At 36.3% G+C, this 27,040-nt stretch overlaps 3 protein-coding genes and 1 pseudogene across 3 annotated transcripts; 3 read left to right on the top strand and 1 right to left on the bottom strand.

The window, feature by feature from the left end:
- Positions 1-1,489: 1,489 nt before the first annotated feature.
- On the top strand, positions 1,490-5,047 carry LOC132166138 (cytochrome P450 71AU50-like). The gene is made up of 2 exons (XM_059576910.1): positions 1,490-2,475; positions 4,185-5,047. The coding sequence occupies exons 1-2, from the start codon at positions 1,522-1,524 to the stop codon at positions 4,797-4,799; spliced, it is 1,569 nt and encodes a 522-aa protein (XP_059432893.1). The 5' UTR covers positions 1,490-1,521; the 3' UTR covers positions 4,800-5,047.
- Positions 5,048-11,710: 6,663 nt separating this feature from the next.
- LOC132165962 (transcription termination factor MTERF8, chloroplastic) lies at positions 11,711-13,000 on the top strand. Its single transcript, XM_059576680.1, has one exon. It carries the CDS (start codon positions 11,711-11,713, stop codon positions 12,998-13,000), a length of 1,290 nt encoding a protein of 429 aa, XP_059432663.1.
- Positions 13,001-20,840: 7,840 nt separating this feature from the next.
- Positions 20,841-22,682, top strand: LOC132165530 (cytochrome P450 71AU50-like). Its single transcript, XM_059576140.1, has 2 exons — positions 20,841-21,881; positions 21,959-22,682. The coding sequence occupies exons 1-2, from the start codon at positions 20,991-20,993 to the stop codon at positions 22,571-22,573; spliced, it is 1,506 nt and encodes a 501-aa protein (XP_059432123.1). The 5' UTR covers positions 20,841-20,990; the 3' UTR covers positions 22,574-22,682.
- Positions 22,683-23,726: 1,044 nt separating this feature from the next.
- LOC132165953 (cytochrome P450 71AU50-like) lies at positions 23,727-25,436 on the bottom strand (annotated as a pseudogene).
- Between the last annotated feature and the right edge of the window lie 1,604 nt (positions 25,437-27,040).

Below are 27,040 nucleotides of genomic sequence, written 5' to 3'. Positions count from 1 at the left end.
CCAATTATGACAAAGGTGACTATTATGCTTGCCTGTCTCCTACAACAATAGTTCACATATTCTCAAATATTAGTCATCAATATCTGTAAAAATGTTTTATATTGTTTGGTGAAGTTGTTGACAAATGCAAATTCTAAGATCACCAAAGAAGTAGAATAGTGCAGGATAAAAAATAACACAATCACACAAGTCCCCAAGATTGAAGTAGTTCGACTTAACGAGCCTACATTCACTGGCAGAAACGATCTAGAAGAAATTCACTAACAAAAGAGTGGAGTACAAAGAGTAGTACAAATAAAACCACTCAAACCCAAAAGCCCCAATATACCCCAATCTCACTCAAAAGAGAATTAAATACAAAAGAGAAAATATTATCTAAAATTCTTTAAGCTTTTTAGCATTCCAAATGTGAGATCAAACTGAAAAAAAAAATGGTGTATGTTCTTCTTTCTGCAACACGAGCCTCTCTCTCTCTCTCTCTCGGCAACTTCAACTTTTCTTCTCTTCTTTTTCCTCTTCTTCAACTAAAGCTGCTGCATTCTCTTAATGACTGAATGACTTCAACAATAAAGGCATTTTGTGAAAGCTTCTAGAAGAAGCTTAATGAATGAGAGTCCTATAGGCAGGTGAGAAATAAATGAAAACATAAAAGGTTGGGGTCCATGGTAAGACTTGTGAAAACAAGTCACCTAATCTAACAAATCTCCACCTTGACTTGAATTTCAAGTCTTCAACACAAATCTCCTCAAGACATCTCTACCAACACCCCTAAGGGTAATTACAAACTACAAACACCAATCAAGCCCAAGCAATGCTTGAACTTGAGGATCGGAAGTGGCTTAGTCAAAATGTCAGCTCGATTTTCCGCCGTAGCAATTTTTTTCACTATGATATCACCTTGTAGCACGACCTCCCGAAGAAAATGATATCTAACATCAATGTGTTTGGTCCTCTCATGATACATTTGATTTTTGAGACACATAAGCAATGGTGGATAGTTGTAGGATTACTATCTTTTTTTTTTTTTTTTTTTGGGTTGAAAATAGAGGGTACAGTACGTAAATTATAGAGTTAAGGTTTGAATTCAAGACTTGGATTCCAATACTTACTAAAATTAAATTTAAAATTTTGGTTTTCACATTGAAAATTGAAAGACTTTCTTGATCGAATACCATACAATCGAGGTTAATTGCAATCGAGAACTTCTATTCTTCAATTTTAACCAATATTTGAACCACACTTTAGAACCACGCGACGTCAATCCCAAACTTAAAATCTGACAACTCATTACATTTTGACATTGAATTTACCAACACTAAAACTTAACTGGCAGACTCTAATTACAATTGTTGTTTAGATAAAAATGAAAAATCTGATCGTAAGCTCTAATCTATCACCAATTTTTACAAAGGTGACTATTATGCTTGCCTGTCTCCTACAACAGTAGTTCACATATTCTCAAATATTAGTCATCAATACGTGTAAAATGTTTTACATGTTTTATATTGTTTGGTGACAACCATGAATATAGTTGATATAAATGGTTGGCTTGTGCTGAGAAAAGAGCTAGGATGCTTGCCCAGCATCACCATGGCTTGGACATGGACAATACTCATGATCACCTTGATTATGCTTGTTTCCCTCCTGCAAAAATGGGCGTGGAAATGCATGAAAATGAGGAGGAAACTACCTCCAAGTCCAAGAGGGTTCCCTATCATTGGCCACTTCCATATGCTAGGGGAATTGCCCCATCAAAATCTCCTTCGACTTTCCCAAAAATATGGTCCCATAATGTTCTTGCGCTTAGGCCTCGTGCCTGCCATTGTTGTCTCATCCCCTCAAGCTGCCGAGCAGTTCCTTAAAGCAAACGACCTTGTGTTTGCCAGCAGACCACCTCAGGAGGCTTCGAAGCACATCTCGTACGGGCAAAAGAGCTTGTCGGGTTCTCCTTACGGCGCCTACTGGCGCCACGTACGTAAGATATGCACCCTTGAGTTGCTTAGCAGTCATAAAATCAGTGCTTTCAAATCCATGAGGAAAGAAGAGCTTGGGGTTTTGATAAAGTTTGTTAGAGAGGCTGCTGGCGATTGTGTTGCCGTTGATCTGAGTGCCAAGGTTTCATCCCTCAGCGCGGATACGACTTGCCGTATGGTGTTTGGGAAGAAGTACATGGACGAGGATCTTGATGAGAGGGGATTCAAGGCTATGATCCAAGATGTTATGCGGCTTATAGCAACTCCAAACGTTGGTGATTATATTCCTATCATTGCGCCGCTTGATCTGCAGGGGCTAACACGGCGGATGAAGGCGGTTAGTAAGGTTTTTGATGACTTTTTTGAGAAGATCATCGATGAGCATGTCCAATCCAAGGACCAAAATAAGACCAAGGACTTTGTTGATGTTTTGCTGAGCTTCATGGGATCTGAAAAATCTGAGGACCGCATCCAACGGTCTGAAATCAAGGCCATAATTTTGGTAAGTTTTTTTTTTTTTTTTTTTTTTTTAAATGTTTTTTTTAGAAAATAATATCCACGTAAGATCAAAAAAGTATTAGAAAAACACCAGGAGGAATCGTAGCATTCCTCAACCTAAATTGTTTCGACATAAAATGTTTTTAAGTGAAAAAATATTTTTAGCGAAATTATTTAAAACAATTTTAGTTGAAATTATTTTTTGGTGTTTGTTTCTTATGAAAAAAATCAATGACTGCAATAGTAATGGCATCGATACCGGCCATAAACTTCTAGCGTGACTTTTGATAAACTTTGGTGACTGTGAAGGAGGTGACTTCATTTTTTCATCAAGCCATTTATACAATGGGCCCCATATTTTTTTGACTTTTTTTTTTTTTATTTTTTCTTCCCACAATTTTTTTTTTTCAATCTTTTAATTTATTTATTTTATCTATCAGGGTATTACAGTTACAGTTTTACCTATAGCCAAGCAGGACCTCGAGCTAACCCCCACCAACGTGAAAGTTATTGAGTTTAGAGGCCTAGTAGAATCATCCAGACTATTTGACAAATCAAACTTGTTTGTCTCTTGATTTATTGAGCTTCCTATAGAAGTTTTGAAAATAAGCTTTTGTGGTTGAATATTTAAATGATCATGACCACATTAGGTCATTTTGGCTAGAAGGAAGAAAGTGCAGTGGCAGGAACTTTAAAAGGAGGAGGCAACTTTAAAAGGAGGAGAAGAGAAGAAATAAGGGGAGTTGCAAAGAGAAGGCAACGTCCTTTGTGAGAGAGAGATACACCATTTTGCTTTTTGAGTGATCTTATTGTTGAGAAATAATCTATATTGTTTATAGACAAGATCTTAGACATGTTTATAAAAAATAAGTAACCATCTCTCATTGAACCAGTTTTATGAGATAAGTTAGGCTCATAAATTTTTTCATGATATCAAAGCCTGCCACAGGACGAATGGGGTCCACAATACTTACCCTGTGACAAGAACTATGAAAAATATAAGGAGGGAGGGTGTTGAGGAATAATCCCACATTATATGTGGACAAGATTGTTGGCATGTTTATAAGGAATGAGCAATCCTCTCCCATAAAATCAATTTTATGAAATGAGTTAGGCCCATGAATTTCTTCACTCACGTTTGGAGTTCTTAAAAGCTTAGAAAATTATAGAGAAGTTTACTCTATTTGTTTATTTTTATTTATTATTATTTTTTATTTTTTGTGTGTGTGAAAGTGAGATTTGAGTGTATTGAGAATTTTGGATTATAGTGGTTTTATTTGTATTCCACTCTTTTGCTAGTGAATTTCTTAAAGATTATATCCGCCAGCAGCTGTAGGTTTATTAAGCGGAACTACTTAAATTTTGAATCTTGTATGATTGTCTTATTTTCTATTATGTACTTTTTTCTTATTTGATGACCTTAGAATTTGCATTTGTCACAATAGTGGCGTTGTTGGTAATCTCTAGGGGTGGCGGAGAATCAAGTGCTTGAGAATGTGTGCACAAGAACCACAAGCTCAAATTTGGAATATAGTTTAAGTGCAATTCTTTTAGTCAACCAAAAATATTTTTAATCTGACCATAATTTATGTTGTTACGTTTTCTAAAAATTATTTTACGTCGAAACAAACATAGCAGAGTAATTTTACATAGCCAAATCAAATTCCTCATGTGTGTGTCTATGTCTCTACAATCATTTCAATTCCCATGCAGGACATGCTTGCAGGATCAATGGACACTTCAGCAACGGCAATTGAGTGGGCACTCTCAGAATTAATCAAAAATCCAGGGGCAATGAAGAAAGTTCAGAAGGAGTTGGAAGAGGTGGTGGGGTTGGAGAGGATGGTGGAGGAATCGGACTTGGATGGGTTGGAGTACTTGGACATGGTTTTGAAGGAATCCTTGAGGCTACATCCGGTGGCACCATTGTTGCTACCTCACGAGGCCACGGAGGATTGCACCATCAATGGTTTCCACATACCCCGGAAATCTAGAGTGATAGTAAATGTATGGGCAATCGGGCGAGATCCAAGTGTTTGGATTGATGCAGAGAAGTTCTTCCCGGAGAGGTTTGTCGGAAGTAATATAGATGTCCGGGGACGTGACTTCAAACTCATCCCATTCGGATCGGGTAGAAGGGTTTGCCCGGGAATGCAATTGGGTCTCACTGTGGTTCGGCTAGTGGTGGCACAGCTTATCCATTGCTTTGATTGGGAGCTTCCTAATAATATGCAGCCAAATGAGTTGGACATGACAGAGGAGTTTGGTCTTGTAACTCCAAGAGCCAATCATTTACTTGCAATTCCTACCTATCGCCTTATCAAATAATTCCTTTTTGTAAATTATTAGCCGTTTGACTGTAGCTCTATTTAAGTCACCGTTGAATAATAATAAAATCTATGCAAAGTTTTTTATCCTCAAACAGTGAATTTGTCGGTTTGTGAAGAGGTTTCGAGGTGGCCGGATTAAAATGCACATCTTGGTTAGTTCATATATTACAATCGACGATCTTTTAAGTGTAACACGTACGTTGTTTAAGTATATGTATATATAAACTCTTTGGACACCATTTGGACACCATCATTTTACAAGCGGGTCTAGAATTGTGAGTGATACCAAAAGTTGTATCATATTTTGCTCACTTTATGGGCCATATATATTTTATGGTGCATTCACTTATCATAACTCTTTGAGCTAGAATTTGCTTTCTATCGTTATTATGAATAATAATTGATGAATAATATAAAATTGAAAAGAGAGAGATTAAGAGAGAGTCGAAACACAGATTTAACATGGTTCGGCAATTTGCCTACGTTCACAGAGAGGTGGCTATATTTTTACTTTTAATGATTTAAAGTTATATCATACATATATACAGGAAAAACCCTAAACGCTACTTATACGAACGTGTTAAAGAAATTCTCAAAATACCCTGTATCGTACCGCGGGTGCATTGCCCACGCACCCCCATAACCTAATCACCTAATCGTTCTCCCCCCTCCCCCCCGGCGCAAACTTAATTACGCCCATGGGGTAGTAGATTTCCGCTCTGTGAACATTGCGATACCGCTCTGTGAACGTTGCGATAGCGATGTTCACTCCACTTCTATTTACTTGATCTTCTATTGATATTAATATAAGCCATCAGTTTCAACACTTTCTTTTTACACAATGAAAATAGGGTGCCGATGAATTGAACCTTGGTTTTATAAAACTCAAATTGAGGTTTTTTTTTTGTCTGTTTCTCTTAGCTAGACAAACAAGAATATATGCACGTTTTATAGGTTACCAATCGAGGTAGTATGCATTTGTTGTAGACAGTGGAGTCAGCAGGATATTTCATAAGATATGGAGTACAAATTGTCAAATACGGTAGCAGATAATGCCCCTTCACTTCATTCAACTTAAAAATAAAATAAAATAATTTCATTCACCTCACAAGTACTGCTGCAACCTCAAGATTGAAAAAAAAAGGGACTTTTAGAGTGCCCCTTCGCTTCATTCAAAGATGTTTTGATGCATGCCTTCACTGAAAAGTTGCAAGTTAAGTATCCAAACAGTATCTTCATTGCCTTTTGTACATAAACATTCCTAAATATTTGTGGGAGAAATTATCTTTTCTCTCCATGAACTATTATGCAATGATCATTTTTTTTTTATTAACTATAAATTTTATATTACGATCCCATCAAACTACTATTTCGTTACCAAAACTCTCATTTCGTCAGTCAATGCCGTTAAGTTGAACGGTCAACAGTATTATTCATGATACTGTTCACATGTTGACCGTACTGTTCACGCACTATTTACACGTTGACTGTCCGACTTAACGGCATTGACTGACAGAATGAGGGTTTTGATCACAAAATGATAGTTTGATGGGGTTGTAATGTAAAGTTAGTAGTTGACGGGGGAAATGATCAGCGCGTGGTAGTTCATTGGCGAAAAGGATAATTTTCCCTACTTCTGGTTTCTATTTTTTTATTTTTTTTTAATGCGGTTGTCCAAAAATGCTTGTGTATTACTAAAAAGATATGACAAATTTCAGTTGTATTTATTTAAATTTATTATTTTTCATTTTTTAGTATAAAATGCAAAGGATACTTTGAAAAGTTCAAATATTGAGATAAATGGAAATTTTTATGTTAAATTAGTTTCTTTAAATTTGTTCATTTTTAAATGGAACAATATTTTATTAGAGATGGAAGGAGAACATGAATAGTACGAAATCTATATTAATTATCCAAAGTATTTATTATATTTTTATATAATCATATTAACCTATAAAATATTAATATCATTTACAACATGAAATATTAATGTAAAACAACTAAAAAAATCAACCTAATAATTATTTTAACTAAAATATACTCATTTAACATTACAATCAGAAAAATAAAAAACATATTGTCTATATATAGTTGCTATTTTTTTTTTTTTAGGAACATCAACAATCAACTTTTGCTAGGAAACCTTTAAAAAAAAAAGAAGCGGTGCTTGTGAGCAGCACTTTTTCCGGAATCTACCCGGAAAAAGTGTTGTTGCATGGCACATTGGTAATTTAGATTCAGGAAAAAGTGCCACTCCCAAGTATTAGTCAATATAACTTCTAGCCTCTATTAACCCACTAACACTAACTTCCCTCAACCTCCTCCACATGATCTTATCAGATTGTATCGTCAACCTCCTCCACTTGATCATATCAGATTGTATCATATGGACAGATCTAAGGGTGGTTATGACTTCCTAATTAAAATTATGAGATAAAAATATGATATATAATATTACACTATTTGATTTATGGGAGAAATGACGGTGTTTCGAGAATTGAGTATGTTGTGGTGTGGGTGTTCGCTAGGACTCGGAGGGAAGGTTTAAAGAGAGAAATTGTGGACGAAAAATATTTTATGCCCTAAAAAAGTAAACTATTTTATGAAAAATAATAGGGTATTTTAGGGTTAATTAAAAATGTTTTATGGAAATATTTTAGGGTAACCAAAACCCAGAAAATGTTGAACTCTTTTTTTTTTTGGGAACAAATTTCTTCTTCATTGATGATTTGTAAATCAAACAATCAAACAAGAGCAGTTTGTTCCCTGATTACAATGCCATAGATACAATTTGAAATTTCTTTAATCCAAACCCTATCCATGACATACTTGGTGACTTCTCGAGCCAAACCATAAGCGGCTGGATTTGCATTCATTTTAACATGTTCAATCCTGCATGATTTCAGCAAACGCATACGTGTATAACTCGTCTCAATAATACGTTCTTGAATACCTGTTACAATATGCCCAAAATTCGTCGCTCTAACTGCGTTAACAATTTGCAAGACATCTCCTTCCATAATAACATTGTAGAATCTCATCTCCCTACTAAATTGCACTATCTGTAAGGTTGCTAGAGAGCTTTTGCAACAGTAGGTTTAACCATATAGCTAGAATGCTGTCATCATGGTCTCGTACAATAATGTCAATACCAATTCTTCCAATCCCATTATCGACAACAACCCGATTAATCTTAAACATATGTGTGGGAGGTCGCTTTCAAAGAATGGAAGAGCTGATTTGAGGAATATCATGCACTTCATGTTTCTTCTCGTTTACCCTCCAAAAATCACCAAGAGAGATCGTAGCATCACGAAATACCTGGTTTAGGTAAAGGAATCTCCCTCCATTAATAATGATTAATTATTTAATAAAATACTTAGAAGCCAATAATATCACATAATATAAATACGTGGCATAGCAATTTCGAAAATTTATCGAAAGAAAGAGTGGGGCAGAAATTTGGAAAAGGCTTTGCTGTTGAGGAGGGGCATACAAGTAAATAAAAAACACGGGATTTTAGTTCGAACGCAAACCGTATATAAATAGCCGTTACAGGACTCCAACGGCTATAATCAAGAGAAGTCCACGAAATTTGGTTCAAGCTTTGTGTTTGAGAGGATTGAAGCGCGCCTAGTTTCTACTCTTCAACAAAATCCCAGAAATTGATAATCAAGAAAAGCGTACTTGCTGGTTCATTCTTTGTGTTCCAGAGAATTGAAGCGCACTCTGTTCCAAGCACCCATCGAGCCTTTCATGGCCGACTACAACAGCCACGCGGCGGCCCCCACGAACGTCTTCATGGGACGATTCTTCAACGCGCTCTCTGCGGATTTCACGGCAAACCACAAGACCCGGTCCACTGCCCCCAAAACTCCGTCCAAGAACCTCGTCGTGGGCCTTGTCAAGATCCTAAGAAAACGCCGCAAGGAGCCGAGCAAAACGGCGTCGAAGCATCGCGGCGCCCATAGGCTGAACCGTGAAGAATCGAATCTGGGCTCGATGGAGCGAGTGGGTCCGTATCCGGGCCCGGTCCCTACAGGGATCCGACATAGGACTGAGTCGAACCGAATCTCTGCCTGGTCCTCCGCCCGGGGAATTGGGTTTTGGGCCTGGTCGGGTTTAGAAGACCCTGTGCCCTACCCTGTGCTTCTAATCCTGGTCATCGTTTCCGTCCTTATTGGTATATCTTGGCGTTTTTCTAAGGGTTCCGGTGCGAAATGCCTTGTAGGATCACACACGGGTTGGACACTCCGGGCAATCCCGCTGGTTCTCATGCTAATCTTGCATTGCTTGTCGTCATCGGAAATCTCCAAAATCAAGTCCCAGATGTTAGGGCACGATGCCGATCACCGCGGTTCAAGTGAGCGTTTCTCTTTCAAGGAAGTGTCGTTAACGCCTTGGGCTCTTGCCGCGTTGGTCGTCTTTTTAGTTTTCATGGCGCAATACCAATCGGAGTTCAGGATCCGCTGGTTTTTCTAGACTGCGAACCTTTTTTTTTAATTTCAGTTTTGACCAATTGTCAAAATATCGGATTTTTGTTTTCTTGTGTATTCTATCTTGAAGTAATTTTCTAACGGTTTCCATGTAAATTTCTAGTTCATTTGGTTCAATTTTTTCTACATTGGTTTTGATATATACAAGAAATTCATTTGGTACATATTGAAATTAAGGGTCTTATATTGGCATGGTGAAAGTGGACGAATTTGTAAAGATTTCTGTGTATTTTCAAGTTTATTGGGTTCAATTGATGTTTCCTCCTGCCAAGTGCTTGAAATTGCTGTATCAAAATATTTCATTCTGTCAGTATGATATACATTCAGTATGTTTGAAGAATACCTTAATTTGTCTTGCCACAGAGAGAACTGTTGTGTGCTTTGTTTAGAATATTCTTGTTGGCCTTGGGTGCAATACTTATTAACCTTAACATGGGACTCTAGAGCAGTGCTTTTCCTTTTGATCTTACCTTCCCTTCCTTTCTTAAGGCATGTTTGGGCTTTTTGGATGCCCGAAGGGAATGGAGATTCATGAAGTTGGGAATACCCACTTGTTGCTTTACGGTAATTGTGGAGATGTGGGAGATGAGAAGTGGGGGCTTGATGAAATGCCTTAAGGGTTGTCTGTGTCATGGAATAAGATAATTGGGGTGCTTTTGTTTCTTTGGAGGTCACTGATCTTTTCAAAGAGATGAATTTGAGGTCTGGGTTTGGGCAGAGTTGTTAGTATGTTGCCCATTTAGGGTTTAGAGTAAGTTTTGCATTTAGAAATCATAATATGGATGCCTCGGAGATGTGTGGGTTGATGATTGATGTGAGGGTTAAACCAAACTCTACCACCATTTCCAGTATTCTACATGTGTTGGTCACATTTGAATTTTTTAAAGTAGAAAAGTAATTCATGGGTTCAGTGTAAGGATTGTGAAAAGAGTGTTCTCTCTTAGAATGCCATGGTTGCTTAATTTGTTCAAAACAGCCTTGATTTGGCCACCATAGGACTTAGTAAGAGATGGAAGTGCATGGTTCTTGATTTGAGTTGAAAAAAACTGCCACCAAGCTTTTCCAACTTCCCTTCTCAGTTTGATAAAGATAACTACTACTCTCAGAAATAATTCCCATCATCTATGTTGCCTTTGATACTGGACTCATTCTAGATTGTTTTATGAGTCATGGTTGGACTTTATCTTGTTGCATATTAGTGTCTGCAGGAAAAAAAAAAAAAAAAAAAATTACTATTTGCTTTGAGAATATGTTGACTCATGGGTTACCTGCTTTCACCTCTGCTAGGCATTCATATCCTTTACTTTATTCTAGTGTGATTATGCTTGCAGACATGCAGTCCTGTAGGCTTAGCATCAGACCAGTGGAGGCTTTACTGGGAAAGTGTAATTACCAGAGCACTCTAGGTTTTTTGGCATTACCACCTCCCTTTAGTCTATCCATCTCTCTCTAGATAGAGCAATAGGATTAACAGGTTGAGTGCGATTTTAAACCAAATAGTAGAAAATAGATTGTTGGGGAATTTTTTTTTTTTAAATTGCAATTTGAAAACACAAATTTTTTATGTTTTTAAATTGCAAGCAAGTGGTACTTTTTTGAAAATGCACAATTTAAAAGGCTAAACTGTTATTTTAATGGTTAAAATGCGATTTTGTCAAACGCTTAACTGCGTTTTTAAAAATTATATTTTTAAATCACACTTTTTAAAATTACAAACCCAAATAAACCATGAATATATCACTATATGGAGCATGGGAATATTGGGAAGTGTGGATAAAAAAAGAAAAGAAAAAAGTATTGCGACTTGAGCTCTATAAAAACAGCAACCTATACAGCTTAGAACATCAAAAGAATCAGAAAAGTTTCACTAATTCTCAATAATTCATTCTCAAAATAATAGAAGACACAAAACTTCAAAAAGAAAGAACTAATTATTAAAGATACAATTCACATCAGTAATGGCAAGCATTTCAATGAAGACACTGAAAAATCATTCATAGTCGATAATTAATTAGTTGAAGAGATCTGACAATAAATTGAATACAAAACGAAAAAAGATGTACGTATAGTTACATAAAAGGTCAATAGTTGTAATTACTCATAATTGTAGTAGAAGTTGTACGGCCCTCTAATAGTTATTAATATTAATACAATGATCCTGCAAGATTCATGGAGGAGAATATGTAATTTTCAAATCTTACATGATATCAGAGATATAGACTAATGCCAATCTCGATCCTGTGAAATTTCTCTAATTTTCCGTGTTTTATTTTCATTTTTTTTTTCCTTATACAATGTCGGAGAATACCTATTCTAAGTTTTTTTTTCAACCATATCCGTGTGTTTCAAACGTTTGAATATAGATTATAAGCCGAACCAAAATGGTATTCGGTGTTTAGAATGAAGTTGTTCAATGAAACCAAAGGACAACGTCGTTTTACCTAAACGACAATGTTATATTGTTTCTGCAGTTTTACATGAACATCCCCTGAAGCCTAAGCCCCTAATCGCATTTTCAATGCAGGCAATCAAATCACTCTCCCGTCCTTGGGCCTATGAGCTCCACAGGCGGTTTCTTGCAGACACAACCAAACCCTTTCTCTTTCTCTTTCTCTTCTACCATTCTTTTTCTTCATCCACTGAAGCAAAAACTAACTCCTCCTCCTTCAGCGATTTCCTAATCAACAACTTCAAAATCTCCAAAGCCCAAGCCCTCTCTATCTCCACCCGGTTTCATCGCGTCACATCCCATGAGAAACCCCAATCCGTGCTTCTCTTCCTCCAAAATCTCGGATTCTCCGAGACCCACATTCGGTCCGCGGTCCGTGTTTCCCCCCAAATACTCTTCTGTGATATCGACAAGATACTCAAACCCAAGATCAAGTTTTTTCAGGATCTGGGTCTTGTGGGTTCTGAACTGAGCAACTTTATTTCCAAGAATTCCCCGGTCTTGACTGTCAGTTTGGAGAGAAGATTGGTACCCTGCGTTGAAATTCTCAAGAAAATCTTGTGCAAAAATGAGAATAACCAGGACCTTTTTCGGGTTCTGAGGCGGTGCAGTGGGTTGGTGAGGGGAAACCCTGAATCTAGGTTGGTGGGCAACATTGCTTTCTTGAAGAGTTGTGGGATTGTTGGGTCTCAGCTCTCGATGCTTTTGACTAGGCAGCCTTGGCTTTTTAATATGCAGCAATCCAAACTTAGAGATCTTGTTTCTCGGGTTTTAGACATGGGGTTTTCTGTGAATTCGAGGATGTTGGTTTATGGGCTTTACACGGTTAGTTGCATGAGCAATGATACTTTCATGAGGAAATTGGAATTGTTTCGGATTTCCGGGTTTTCTTCGGATGAATGTATGGAAATGTTTCGAAAGCAACCTGCTTTGCTTAGGGCCTCTGAGCAGAAGTTGAAGCTTGGAATTGAGTTCTTCATGAATACCATTAAGTTGGAAAAGTCGGTGTTAGTTCGTTTGCCTGTGTCTTTAATGTATAACTTGGATGAAAGAGTGATTCCGCGGTACATGGTTTTGCAGATTTTGAAGTCCAAAAGTTTGCTGAAGAGTGAGCTAAGTTTTGTTCATACCTTGAATATAACAGAGGAGAAATTCTTGGAGAAGTTCATAGTGAAGTTTAGCGATCATGCAGAGGAATTGTTAGTAGCTTACAAGGGTCATTTACTGGATTCTTCTTCTGGAGATGAAGCTTAATGCTTGTTTAGTCTTCATTTTCCTTGGTAAGAGTAATTTATGTGATTTTAGTGTTCTTGTGGAAAGTATCTTGACTTTGTTGCTTGCCATCGTATATTTCCCTATCTGCAGTCAGCCAATGCAATTGTCTGGGCTTAGAAATTCATACATGTTTGCAGTTTGTTGTAATTCTGGACAGGTCTTTATATATGCTGGAAGATCTGTCTTAATGTTTACCACCACAAGATAAGTTGTTGAAATTTCTAATGCATCTGCTTTAATATACTTTCTTATCATGGTGTTCCCATGAATTCAGTCCAGTTCAATGTGAATCAATAGATGCTTTTTCCTGGAATGGATTTTTCAGATAATGATATCTTGCAGAAAGTTGCAGTGTGCACTGCTTGACATCATCTTCCTGCTTCTTCTTACTTCATTCTATTTTTTTATTTTTTATCTTCATCTCTTAAATATTTGTACTTTAAATGTTTTGTATGAATAATCGATACACGAATAGAGTAGAGAATCTAATTTCTACCAATTTATGATATTCCAATCCGATTTTTGGACCAATTTAAACCTTCTAATGGTTTCTGCTAGACCAACATATTTTCAGGGAACCTGTAAATACTTTTGTGATAAATAAGCTCTCCTCTATTGATGTTATTGTGGGTGGAGCCCACACTGCCTTGGTGGCTGTGAACCTTGCATCCACCATGGCTGCTTCAATCTTCCTTTGGAAGGAGATTTACTCTCTATTATCCTAGCAATTACCAATGCTCATCTCATCCTGGAATGGATCATTGCTCCCACTATTGAAGACATTTTATCTAAGCTGGCCCCTTCTCTAGTTGGACAGCTTTTTAAGGTCTCAAGAAATGTTAATTTTAGAGCACATTGTGTTGCGAATTGGGTTGCTTCCAATCTTACATTTGGAAGTATCCCACTTCTCTCCTCTTCCATTCTCCTCCATTCGTATTAAGAGCGACATGAGCGACAATGACCCTGTAATTCTTCCTGTTTTCATCTATTATTTATAAAAAAAATAAAAAGTAAAAAATTGAAGAGACCGTTTACTATAAATTCATTCTCTTTAGAACATCCTTATCAAGCCCATGTAAACATAATATCTTCTTTCATTAATATACTTAAAAGATGGACTCATTAATTCACTATAAATATATGCATGTTGTACATTTTTAAAACATTCAATGTTGATGCATTTGGATAAAAGCAAACACAGTTCACTTTTTTTTTTTTTTTTTCCTTTAAATACCTTTCATTTTATATCCCTCACTATTTCACTACAGGCTTTAAAGCATCGCTTCTGCGTCGGCATGAGACATTTCACTACAAGTCTTAAGGCATTGTTTGGCAAGAGACTATTACTATTCATTAAAAAAATTAACATTCAATATTATTATAAGCCAAATGAAGTTCTGTTTAGCCCCTTCTTGTGTGGCTCCAAATTGTAAAATATTAATGTGGTCACGCCCAAATAAAATAACCATGATTGGTCTCAACCGATTGCGTTAATGTTTTGGAGCACTTTCTTCACAAGGATACGCACACCGACAATCCTTCTCTATGCAATTTCCCCAACCCTTAGGATTAGAGTGGAGCTTAGCGCAAAACTGATCACATTGTGGTAGTTTGCAGGGGGAGAGAGCCTTAGGAACATTCCAATCCCTGCAAATCGTCAAGTGGCTTTCACCTGTGCAAACATGGCATACACAAGCATTAGCTGCAAGTTTCCAAAATTATAGAACTTAAAAATACTCGAGTGATTTAGTCGAGGGAGAAGGAACTTCTTCATTTCAAAGTTAATTACTTTTAGAAGGGCAGAATTGTCTAAAAATAAAATGACAATTTTACCCTTTTAAAGGATTTGCTCGATAAGAGAATATGGAGGTTGTACCTTGTTGAAAAGAAAGGAAAGCCATGAAGAGGATCAAAACAACCATAAAGAATTTCATCTTTATTATGTGGTAGTGATGATAGTTATGGAAAAAAAAAATACAACCCTTTATATAATACTCATAAATGAGGATATGGTTAGGAGGAATAATGTTAGGGATCATCTATTCATCCGAATAAATAGCAAATTTTTTTGGAATGTGTGGAGGAGGGTCAATGCCCTAGTTTTTTCTAAAGGAAATTTCTATTTACCCGGATGAATAGATGGTCCATAGCATTACTTTGGTTAGGGGTGTTCAAGTGAGCGGTTAAAAACCTCTCCATGTCAACTACTAGCTCATCTACATGGGTTACGAGCGAATTTTCAACCCCTCATTCTGAACAAACTTATACCATATCTATTATCTGCACATATGCAGGCGGATAGTGAAATATGAGTAAACGAACACGGATAATATTTATATATGCATATCCAACTATGTCTCAAAAATTATAAACGATTAGGGGTGGTAATTAATTGAAGTTTTCCCCAAAATATAATAATAAGAACAAAGAGGTTGGCTGTGTTTGACTAAGTTGGTGGAACATCTCCATATATTCTTTGCTTGATCAATCAGATTATTATGAAAAAACTAGAGAATCCTAATCTATAATTATGAAATTCCTACAATAAAGCACTACCTTGTAGAAGTCAATCGTGGATGATAAAATTTTCATTCATTACCAAAATAATGACAAAATTGAAGTCCTGAAATATATATATATATATATATATATATATTTTTTTTTTTCTATTATTTATCTATCAATTATAATGACTTATATAATTCGATTGATATTTTACGTAATATCATTAAATATTATTTTCATACCAACATAATTCAGAGAGAAAAATTACTAAAGAAGGAGTAGCACATTAACCATTCCAAACGTCTAGTTTAAGTGCTTTCCTGATATAGTGACATTTTTCGAAAGAAATAGTTCATTTCCCATTAATTATGACTTGTTTATGACGGAAATTAGGATCATTTTCAGTCGACTTGAACTCGACAGGATGCCATTACTTATATTTGATGAATATTTTTGTTGAGAGCCACTACTATTAGGTTAATCCTGATAATATCTCTTTTGCAGCCTCTAATTACTATGCGACACATCATCAATTTAAGAAAAATGCAAAAAATAAAAGTGAGAACAATCACACCAGCCAAATTAGAGAAAAAAAAAAAACCATAGCCGGCAAGACCCAGACCAAACCCACAGTGTGGGTCTGGCCAGTGGTGAACGCCTCAAACCTCGCCGGCCGTGACCCGCTTCAAAACCCATTTTTAATGTCTCAAAACTCATTTTTAGATTCAAAACTAAAATCTAGAGGTGGAAGGTTAACCCTTTAGGGATTTTATTACCCTAAAATCTAATGTATTTTGGTTTAACTTATTTTTGTGCACTTTTTATGTTTTTGCTTATGTGTCGGTTATTGATTAGGGGCTATAAAAAGAGTATTATCAGGATGGTCTTGATAAAAGGTTTTCTTATTTTTGTTACAAAAAAAAAAAAAAAAAAGTGAAAAATAAAAATGCCCCCTCAAATGTAAGGAACTAGATTTGAACTAGACATGATCCAATTCCGATGATGGTTACTAAGCAACGCCTCAAACATTGTGCAAAGGATTAAATGCTATTGATCTTTTTTTGTTCAATTACTATAAAAATCGAGTAAATAGTGATTATAGGCTTTAATTTGGGTACTAATCTGGCGGTGATAATTGTTAGTTATATGCATAAACGCCAAATTCTTCCTTCAATTCAAGCGGATTGTGTGATCAAATTGGGAGTTTTTATTTTATTTTTTTAATCGAAGAGAACAATAAGACAAAATTGCTCTCTCTAGCTCTTTTCTTTTCTTTTTTCCCGCTTTTCTTTTTCTTTTTTATTTATTTATTTTTTGTGGTTTTGCATTTGGTTAATATATAATACAGAATTCATGTTTGATTTGGTGGTTCACAACTTCAATGTGAGTCGTGACAATCTTCGTGGCCAAAAATGAACTCTATCAATCTTATAATTATGATTTAAAGTTTATAATGATGTCTTTGATAATTTATTTAAATAATTTAAAAGCTCTAGCTTTCCCATGCAGCTTAATGTTGCTGTATTTGTTTCTGGTTTGTGGTTTCTTACAATATATATATATAAAAGTTTAAGAGGGAGAGTGAAGTTTTTTCATATATATAATTCCATAAATCTCAAATCATTTTTTCAAATTAAATGTTTTGGATTTTGTCACCACAGTATTTATACCAATAAATTATAGGGTTAAATACCTTTTTGTCTTATGTGGTTTAACAACTTTATTTTTTGCCCCTTAGGGTTTAGTTTTTATCACATGAGGTACTTTAGATATACATAAAGACGGAGATGATACCTCGGTCTAAATTCCGTCCAATTTTTTTTTTCAAAAATAATTTAATTTTTTAAGATGAATATACTGTCTCTGTCTTTATGTAAACCTGAGGTACCTCCTGTAATAAAAACTAAATCCTATGGGACAAAAAATAAAATGGTTAAACCACAGGGGCAAAAAGGTATTTAACCCTAAATTATATTAAAATATAGTAAATACTAAATTAACAAATGCCCAAAATCTTCATCAATCGTAGCTAAGGAAGAATAAAACAAATTGAAGATGCCAAATCTTATGGGTGGTTCAACTCATTTTCAAAAAAAAAAAACAAAAACATTTTTACTTTTATTCATCTTCTTCATTGGATACTAGCTAGATACTCATCCAAACACTCTCAAAGCAAGTTTGTGGTTTAAGAATGTAAATTTGTGCACAAAAGAAAACTTGAAATCTAACGACATTATGTGGCAGATTTATTTATAAAAATAACAAATCCATACAACTTCTGCATGAATTAAAGAAAAAAAAAAGGAAAAAAAAGAAGAAGAAAAAAACCCAATGATAGAGACATAACCTACTTTAAAAATCCCCGCTTTTTTTTTTTGTTTTTTAATTGAAGACGGGAAATTATTAAAGGATCCTCTCCACTCTGGATCCGAAGAAGGTAAATATGGTTTAATAAGAGGGATAAAGTGGCTTAATGTTTTGGAGGAGCATATTGTTGACAAAGATAAGAACACCTGCAAATCTTGTGTATGCAATTTCCCCAACCCCTAGGTTTGTAGTGCAGCCTAGCACAAAACTGATCACATTGTGGTAGCTTGCATGGAGAGAGCGCCTTAGGAACATTCCAATCCCTGCAAACCCTCAAGTAGCTTTCACCTGTGCAAACATGGCCATACACATGCATCAATTAGCAGGTTTACAAAAGAATAGAATTAATCTACTGAAAAAATATATATATATATATATATATAGTACTTGTACCTTGATGAAAAGAAAGGAAAACCATGAAGAGGATCAAAAGTGGTGTAAAGAGCTTCATGTTGATTAATTATCTGCAAATTAAGTGATGCTAGTTATGCAGAAAAGCAACCCTTTATATAATATAATACTCAGAAATGAGGAAGATATATATGGTTCTTTCTAAAAAAGGAAAAAGAAAATGAAGGTCGGATATGGTTGGCCGGCTCAAAAAAATGAAATTGAGGGTATGCCTCAATTATGATATGCTTTACATGGAATGAGAGGGAATTTGAAAATTTTACCATAATGATTGATGACGTAAAATAAACTAAAAGGTGGAAACATGCTCTAAGGGTGCGTTTGAGAGTGTGTTTTTTTAAAAAATAATCTGCGATTTTAAACCAAATTGTAATTTTAGAGTATTTGGGATTGCGATTTTGAAAACGCAAATTTTAAAATCGCAAAAAAATTTACGATTTTTATAAGCTGATTAAAGGGTGCTTATTTGAAAAAGTGCGAATTTAAAACAAAATCACGATTTCTATTAAAAAGATATTTAGCGCAATAGTTACATTTTTTAGAACTGGAATGAAAAAAATACCAAGAATACCCACCTAAAATATATTAAAACCCTTATTTTTTTTTTTCTTCTTCTTCTCTGTCTTGTTCATCCTTATTGGTAAGTTGGTCATGAAACCGCAATTACATGCTGATATTATCCAAACACTCAATTGATAAAAAAAATACTTTTTAGTATGTTTTACCAATCGCCTGTGCGATTTTAAAAACGCAATTTTTAAAATCGCACTTATTGAAATCGCACTCCCAAAGGGATGACGTATTATATGATAGTTTTACTATCATGATTCATGTAGGGCTAAGCAAATTCACCGATTAGCCGACAATCGACCGTGTTCCGACTGTAACCACCTTGACACCGACCGACACCGACTATTGGCCGGCCTATAGGTGATAGACTTTTAAGATTTCCGACATTGTTGGTTCAGTAGGCGGAAGAGCTTTTACATAAGTCGGTTTTCGACTGACACCGAACCAACAATACCTGTTAATACGTATATAACGCATATCCTTGATGAATCAACTGTGACTCTGCGGATTAGGAAAAAAAAAAAAAAAAACTATGACTTTGCATTTGAGAAGTAATAGAGGAAGAAATTGGTGTTGGTAGAAGAAGATGATGAAACGCATATGCGACCTATGATTGGCATTACTCATTTATTTATTGCAAAATTATTGTTGTCTTATTTTATTTCCACTCCCCCAAATAAGGTTCATTTATTTATTACAAAAATTGTTATTATTTGTATTATTTTATTTCTCACTTCCCCAAATAATGTCTACTTTTCCTCTTTTATTTGTCTTATTTCATGATGTTGTCACACACTTGTCCATAAACTCCATACTCCCATTCAAGCCTAATTCTATTCCCAAGACTCAAAGATGTCATCTCCACCGTCCATTTGTTTACCTTAGTAAAAAACAAAATATTATTCATCTTCTTCTCCGGCTATCTTCTCCTCTGCAAAAAAGTCTCAAACGTTAAAACTTCTTCCTCAACTATCTCAACAAAATGGGCAGACAACAACAATATTTTTACCGAAATCCATTTCGACTTATCGACTGACATCTTAACCGACTTATCGATTTCAATCGGTAACAAAACAAAAGCTTGGCGGAAGAAGTCGGTGAATTTACTGACTTTACCGACTCGGGGGCGAAACAAAAAATTTTCTTCCGAGACCGACCATAACCGATTGATGCTCACCGCTAGATTCATGTGTATTATTCTTTATGGGAGTGGGAGGATTTAATATTGAATAGTTGGAATAAATAAAGTTATGAATATATTAAAAACCAAACACCATAAAAAATTCATATGTCATAAGGGCGAAGTGGGAGAATGTAAGAAATTTCATTTAAGGAATGACACGTATGCCACATGTATTTTTGTGATTTAAATTAAACATAATTACGTTGTTAGGTGATTTATTCCAAATAAGGAATAATTTAGGGAATCAAATATTTAGAATTGATTTTTATTATGATTCTTATGATTAATTTGCACTAATAGCATATGCAAAATTAAAGCTCATGGTTGTGTCAGATTCACGTTTTTATTTATTTTTTCTTATTTTATTAGAGAAGCTTTCACATTTTACGAGAAAGCTCACTATTCTCTGCAAAAATAATAAAAAAATAAAAAAACTGTGGGACTCACTAGTCACTAGTCAAAGAATTTCTGCTACAAATTAAGAATTTGTAGCACAATAATTTATTAATTGTGCGGCAGCCTTTTGACAAAGAAAATCCCATTAACCATCGAGTTTGAGTGGATCGTCAAAAATCACCTAAACCTGCTATCACCCGCTTGTGCTGCCCACCATGCCGAGTTCTCTGCACGTTAATAGAAAATGCTCCAAATACTCCTTTCTCACATCCTCAATAGTCAATTGCTTTTTTTTTTTTTTTTTTTTTTTTTGACGTGAAAAAAAATATTATTATTAGATCCTCTTATTTAATATTTACCGACTATTTTAATACCATATCAGGAAAGATGGATTCAAATGTGTAGGGATGTGTAATTGACCGAGAAAACAAGTAATATGTTCGGCGAAAATGGGTATAAGAAAGAAAGACCAGGGAGCTAGAAAATTAAACAAAAAACACTAGTTCTACCTTCTCTCTTGTTGCATCCGAATCAAACATGACCACCATGGCTTGGACATGGACCATAGCCGCAGGACTGGTGATGCTTGCTTATCTCCTGCGAGAATGGGCATGGAAAAGCAGTAGCAAGAAGAAGAAACTACCTCCGGGTCCAAGAGGGTTCCCTATATTTGGGAACCTTCATATGTTGGGGGAATTACCTCATCGCGATCTTCATCGACTAGCCCAAAAACATGGCCCCGTCATGCACTTACGCCTAGGCTTGATGCCTACTATTATTGTCTCATCGCCTCAGGCTGCTGAGCAGTTCCTTAAAGCACATGACCTGGTGTTTGCTGGTAGACCGCCTCTTGAGGCCGCAAAGCACATCTCTTATGAGCAAAAGAACTTGTCCATGGCTCCATACGGCTCTTATTGGCGCAACATACGGAAGATGTGCACCCTTGAATTGCTTAGCAGTCATAAAATCAGTTCTTTCAAACCCATGAGAAAAGAAGAGCTTGGACTTTTGGTAAAGTTTGTTCAAGAGGCTGCCCGCGATTGTGTTGCTGTTGATCTGAGTGCCAAGGTTTCGTCTCTCAGCGCGGATATGAGTTGCCGTATGGTGTTTGGGAAGAAGTACATGGACAAGGATCTTGATGAGAAGGGATTCAAGGCTGTAATCCATGAAGGCATGCAACTGGGAGCAATTCCTAATCTTGGTGACTATATTCCTTGTATTGCGCGCTTTGATCTTCAGGGGCTGACCCGGCGGATGAAGGCTGTTAGTAAGGTTTTCGATGACTTTTTTGAGAAGATCATCGATGAACATGTCCAATCCAAGGACGAAAATAAGACCAAGGACTTCGTTGATGTCATGTTGAGCTTCATGGGATCTCAAGAATCTGAGTACCGGATTGAACGCTCCAATATCAAAGCCATCATTCTGGTAATTATTCATACAACTGGCATGCATGTTTTGTTTCAAACAGAGTCGTAATTTTTCTGACAGTCTTTTACTTGTAGGACATGCTTGCAGGATCAATGGACACTTCAGCAACAGTAATTGAGTGGGCACTCTCAGAACTAATGAAGAATCCCCAGGTAATGAAGAAAGTTCAAAAGGAGTTGGAAGATGTGGTGGGGTTGGAGAGGATGGTAGAGGAATCGGACTTGGATGGGTTGGAGTACTTGGACATGGTTTTGAAGGAAACCTTCAGGCTCCATCCAATAGCACCATTGTTGCTACCTCATGAGGCCACGGAGGATTGCACGATCAACGGTTTCCACATACCCCACAAGTCTAGAGTGATGATAAATGTATGGGCAATTGGGCGAGACCCAAGTGCTTGGAATGATGCAGAGAAGTTCTTCCCAGAAAGGTTTGTCGGAAGTAATATAGATGTCCGGGGACGTGACTTCCAACTTATCCCATTTGGGTCCGGCAGAAGAGGCTGCCCGGGGATTCAATTGGGTCTCACTGTGGTTCGGCTAGTGGTGGCACAACTTGTACATTGCTTTGATTGGGAGCTTCCTGATAGGATGCAGCCAAATGAGTTGGACATGACAGAGGAATTTGGTGTTACAACTCCAAGAATAAAGCCTCTACTTGCAATTCCTACTTATCGCCTACACAAATGAATTAAATTAGTCTTCTCTTTCTTTCTTGTTTTCTTGCCTAATAAGAGCAGTACAATGCCCGGATTTGTAGTAAACCTGTATTTGGTAATTTTATGCTGCATTCTCTTTATGATGAGTGGAACATTGTTTTTATAGAACACAATTTGAGGATTGTGTTTCTCTTTTATATATATATATATATATATATATATATATATAGTTCAATAAGAGAAGGTTATTTATAAAGAGCTCAAGGTCTTGTTTACATACAATGTAAAATTATTTCTCAATATTAAAAGCCACGCAAAAATTGAAACCGAAGTTGAAAATGCAATTGCCAAAAAGGGTATGAAGCTATGAGAAATTTTTTTCAATTTAGTCCATACAAATGTGATATTTTTTGGACATGTACTTTTATAAATTGGGTTTGGATAAACGGAGAAAAACTTGTCCACGGGGAGGGTAGGAGAGTTGTCGGCATCTTCTACAATCTTATCTCCATTGCCATTGGCCCCTGCCTGATTTCAGGATAGGAGAGTTGTTGGGATTCTAATTTCTCAATCTAGATGATGTGATGAGATGACGGACGATGAAATAAACGGCTCAACAAATTCAAAATTGAAAGATTAAAAAACGAGGAAAAAGAAGAAGCCTTTAATTGCCAATTCAAACTTTGTTTCGTATATAATATTAAACTATTAAATGCTGTAAATTTAAATTATTTAGTCTAAACGGGCCAAAGTCCGCCCTTTATCATTATCAATGCTAGCATATATAATATAGGCATGTAGATGTTGGTGTAGTTTCTTTTTATTTATTTATTTATATAAAATATGAAAATATATACACGTGAAGGTAAAGTGGAGGTGGGGTTTGGGGTAAATTTGGTGTAACAGAAGGCTATAAATAGGCCACGTGTGCTGAAAATACCCAAATTCCTATCAACGTGTCACCCTCATGCCTCTACTTTTCTGAAACTCGGTACTCGAGAACCTGCAGCCTGCAGGGATTTTTAATTGATAAATAAATTCCAAATTGAATTTAAATATGTATGGTCATGGTTCTGATATTACTGGACTGTTCCCTCCTCTTGTGGGGCAGGCTGAGTCATCGAGTCTGAATCTACTATTTTAATTATTATTATATTTTTTTTATAACAATGTTCCACTCATCATAAAGAGAATGCAGCATAAAATTACCAAATACAGGTTTACTACAGATCCGGGCATTGTACGGCTCTTATTAGGCAAGAAAACAAGAAAGAAAGAAAGAAAAGACTAATTTAATTCATTTTTGTAGGCGATAAGTAGGAATTGCAAGTAGATGGTTGGCTCTTGGAGTTGAAAGACCAAACTCCTCTGTCATGTCTAACTCATTTGGCTGCATCTTATCAGGAAACTCCCAATCAAAGCAATGTACAAGTTGTGCCACCACTAGCCCAACCACAGTGAGACCCAATTGCATCCCCGGGCAGCCTCTTCTGCTGGACCCAAATGGGATAACTTGGAAGTCCTGTCCCCGGACGTCTATATTACTTCCGACAAACCTTTCCGGGAAGAAATTCTTTGCATCATTCCAAGCACTTGGGTCTCGCCCAATTGCCCATACGTTTATCATCACTCTAGACTTGTGGGGTATGTGGAAACCGTTGACCGTGCAATCCTCCGTGGCCTCGTGAGGTAGCAACAATGGTGCTATTGGATGTAGCCTGAAGGTTTCCTTCAAGACCATGTCCAAGTACTCCAAGCTATCCAAGTCTAATTTTTCTACCATCCGCTCCAAGTGAAGGACCAACCCCACCACATCTTCCAACTCCTTTTGAACTTTCTTCATTACTCGAGGATGCTTCATTAGTTCTGAGAGTGCCCACTCGATTGCCGTTGCTGCAGTGTCCAATGATCCTGCAAGCATGTCCTGCAACAAAATGACTGTCAGCAAAATTACTACTCTGTTTGAAACAATACATGCATGCAAATTGTATGAATAATTGCCAGAATGATGGCTTTGATATTGGAGCGTTCAATACGGTACTCAGATTCTTGAGATCCCGTGAACCTCAACATGACATCAACGAAGTCCTTGGTCTTATTTTCGTCCTTGGATTGGACATGCTCATCGATGATCTTCTCCAAAAAGTCATCATAGATCTTACTTATAGCCTTCATCCGTCGTGTCAGCCCCTGCAGGTCAAGGGCTGCAATGTAAGGAATATAATCACCAATATTGGGAGTTGCTAATAGTTGCATGCCTTCTTGGATTGCAGCCTTGAATCCCCTCTCATCAAGATCCTTGCCCATGTACTTCTTCCCAAACACCATACGGCAACTCATATCTGCGCTGAGAGATGAAACCTTGGCACTCAGATCAACAGCAGCACAATCGCGAGCAGCCTCTTGAATAAACTTTATCAGAAGGCCGAGCTCTTGTTTTCTCATGGGTTTGAAAGAATTGATTTTATGACTGCTAAGCAATTCGAGGGTGCACATCTTCCGCATGTTGCGCCAATAAGAGCCGTATGGAGAAAAAGACAAGTTCTTTTGCTCATACGTAATGTGCTTTGCGGCCACAAGAGCCGGTCTACTAGCAAACACCGAGTCCTGTGCTTTAAGAAACTGCTCAGCAACCTGAGGCGACGAGACTACAATGGCAGACACCAAGCCTAGGTGCAAGTAGATGATGGGGCCATGTTTTTGGGCTAGTCGATGCAGATCGCGATGAGGTAATTCCCCCAACAAATGAAGGCTCCCAAATATAGGGAACCCTCTTGGACCTGAGGTAGTTTCTTCTTCTTGCTGCTGCTTTTCCATGCCCATTCTAGCAGGAGATAAGCAATTAGCATCACCAGTACTGCGGCTATGGTCCATGTCAAAGCCATGGTGGGCATTAAGGCTGAGCTCTCTGGTGTCTAGCAGGCAGGCTCGGCTGAGTATTTATCCATGACATGAAAATTGCAGACAAAAGCACATGCGAACTATTGTTAAATTCAATGTCTGTAGGAGGCTGCTAAATGGATTGGCAAATTAAAGTCCAAATAGGCGGCTTAAAGCATTCTCAATGGAATAGCCAAATGTTACTTTTATTTAAAATGACTCTTCAAATGATTAAAAAACCCTATATTAGATTAGAAAAAAAAAATGTAAAATAGATATTTGATTGGAAGAGCTAAAAAAAAAAGTTAAATGTAGCAGCACTTTTCAGAAGAACAATTTATTTTTTATTGCTTATTTTACTTGTTTTCTCCTTTTTTTTTTTTTTCAAATTTTTTCCTACTTTTTCTCTCACATGTTCTCTCTTTCCCAAAACTTTTCCTATTTTTTCTCTCACATGTTCTATTTTTTCCAAAATTTTTCTCACTTTTAATAATATTTTTATGATATAGATCAAAATATAACTAATCGGATGTAGGAGACCTTTAAAAATTCATTAGTTAAACTAGATAAAGTACGTTTTGAGGAGCTATTTTGCATAAAAATTTGGCTCCTCCATTGGAAATTCTCTTAGAGCATTCCCGATGGAAGAATCAAATTGTACTTTTATCTAAAATGGCTAATGAGATTTGTAAAAAACCTCTACATTGGATTAGCCAAAAAAAATTCTACATGTAGCGGCACTTTTCTCGGGAGCCATTTCATTTTTTTATTGTTTCTCTCACATGTTTTCTCTTTTCCCAAAATTTTCTCCTGCTATTTCTCTTCAACATCTCTCTTTTTCCAAAATTTTCTCCTACTATTTCTCTCTCCACATCTCTTTTTTCCGAAAAATTGAAAAATATGATATTTAGGAAAAATACAATCCTTATAAGTCCAAAAAATAAAAAATAAAAAATAAAAATATTTAAATGATACAGATAAAAATATAACTAATCGGATGTAGGAGACATTTAAAAATTAATTAGCCAAAGAACATATTTCTAAAGTCCATTCAAGGCTTTAGAGTATCCAAATTCATATGTTGATATATCTCAGCCGGAGAAACTACGCTCCTTCAATTCCTAGGGTGCCTAATTTCTAAAATAACGGTCACGACTTGAACAAAGTAAAAACTGGAAAGAGTCATGAAGGTGATAGCCTAAGCGAGCTAACGCCTAAAGATATGGGTGGAAGGAGTTAAGATCATTTCCCGTTCATTTGAATTAGAGAATATCTAGTTAATTATATTTGATGAGTATGTTGTCTCCTTAAAAAGTAAAAAGACAAAAATATCTTATATAATTAACTCGATGTTTTAATTTCTAGTTCAAATGAATTAGAGAGAATCTAGTTCTGAGTAGAAGACAGAGATTCAGAGGCAAAAAGAAAAGATGGACAAAGGCAATACACTTTTGAAAAGGGTCTTTGAGGGGATGCGCAATCGTCACTTCGAAATTTCAAGGCTGCCAACGAATACTTGCATTTAAGAGTGGTAACAGCCAAAAAAAACCCAAGGGTAGGCACGAATCTCAAAGCCCATCAAACATGAAGTTCCTTTTATCGGACTAGGATCCACTAG

The sequence above is a fragment of the Corylus avellana genome, chromosome ca11, assembly GCF_901000735.1.
Source record: "Corylus avellana chromosome ca11, CavTom2PMs-1.0".
Lineage (NCBI taxonomy): Eukaryota > Viridiplantae > Streptophyta > Magnoliopsida > Fagales > Betulaceae > Corylus > Corylus avellana.
This window is presented reverse-complemented; position numbering and strand designations above follow the sequence as displayed.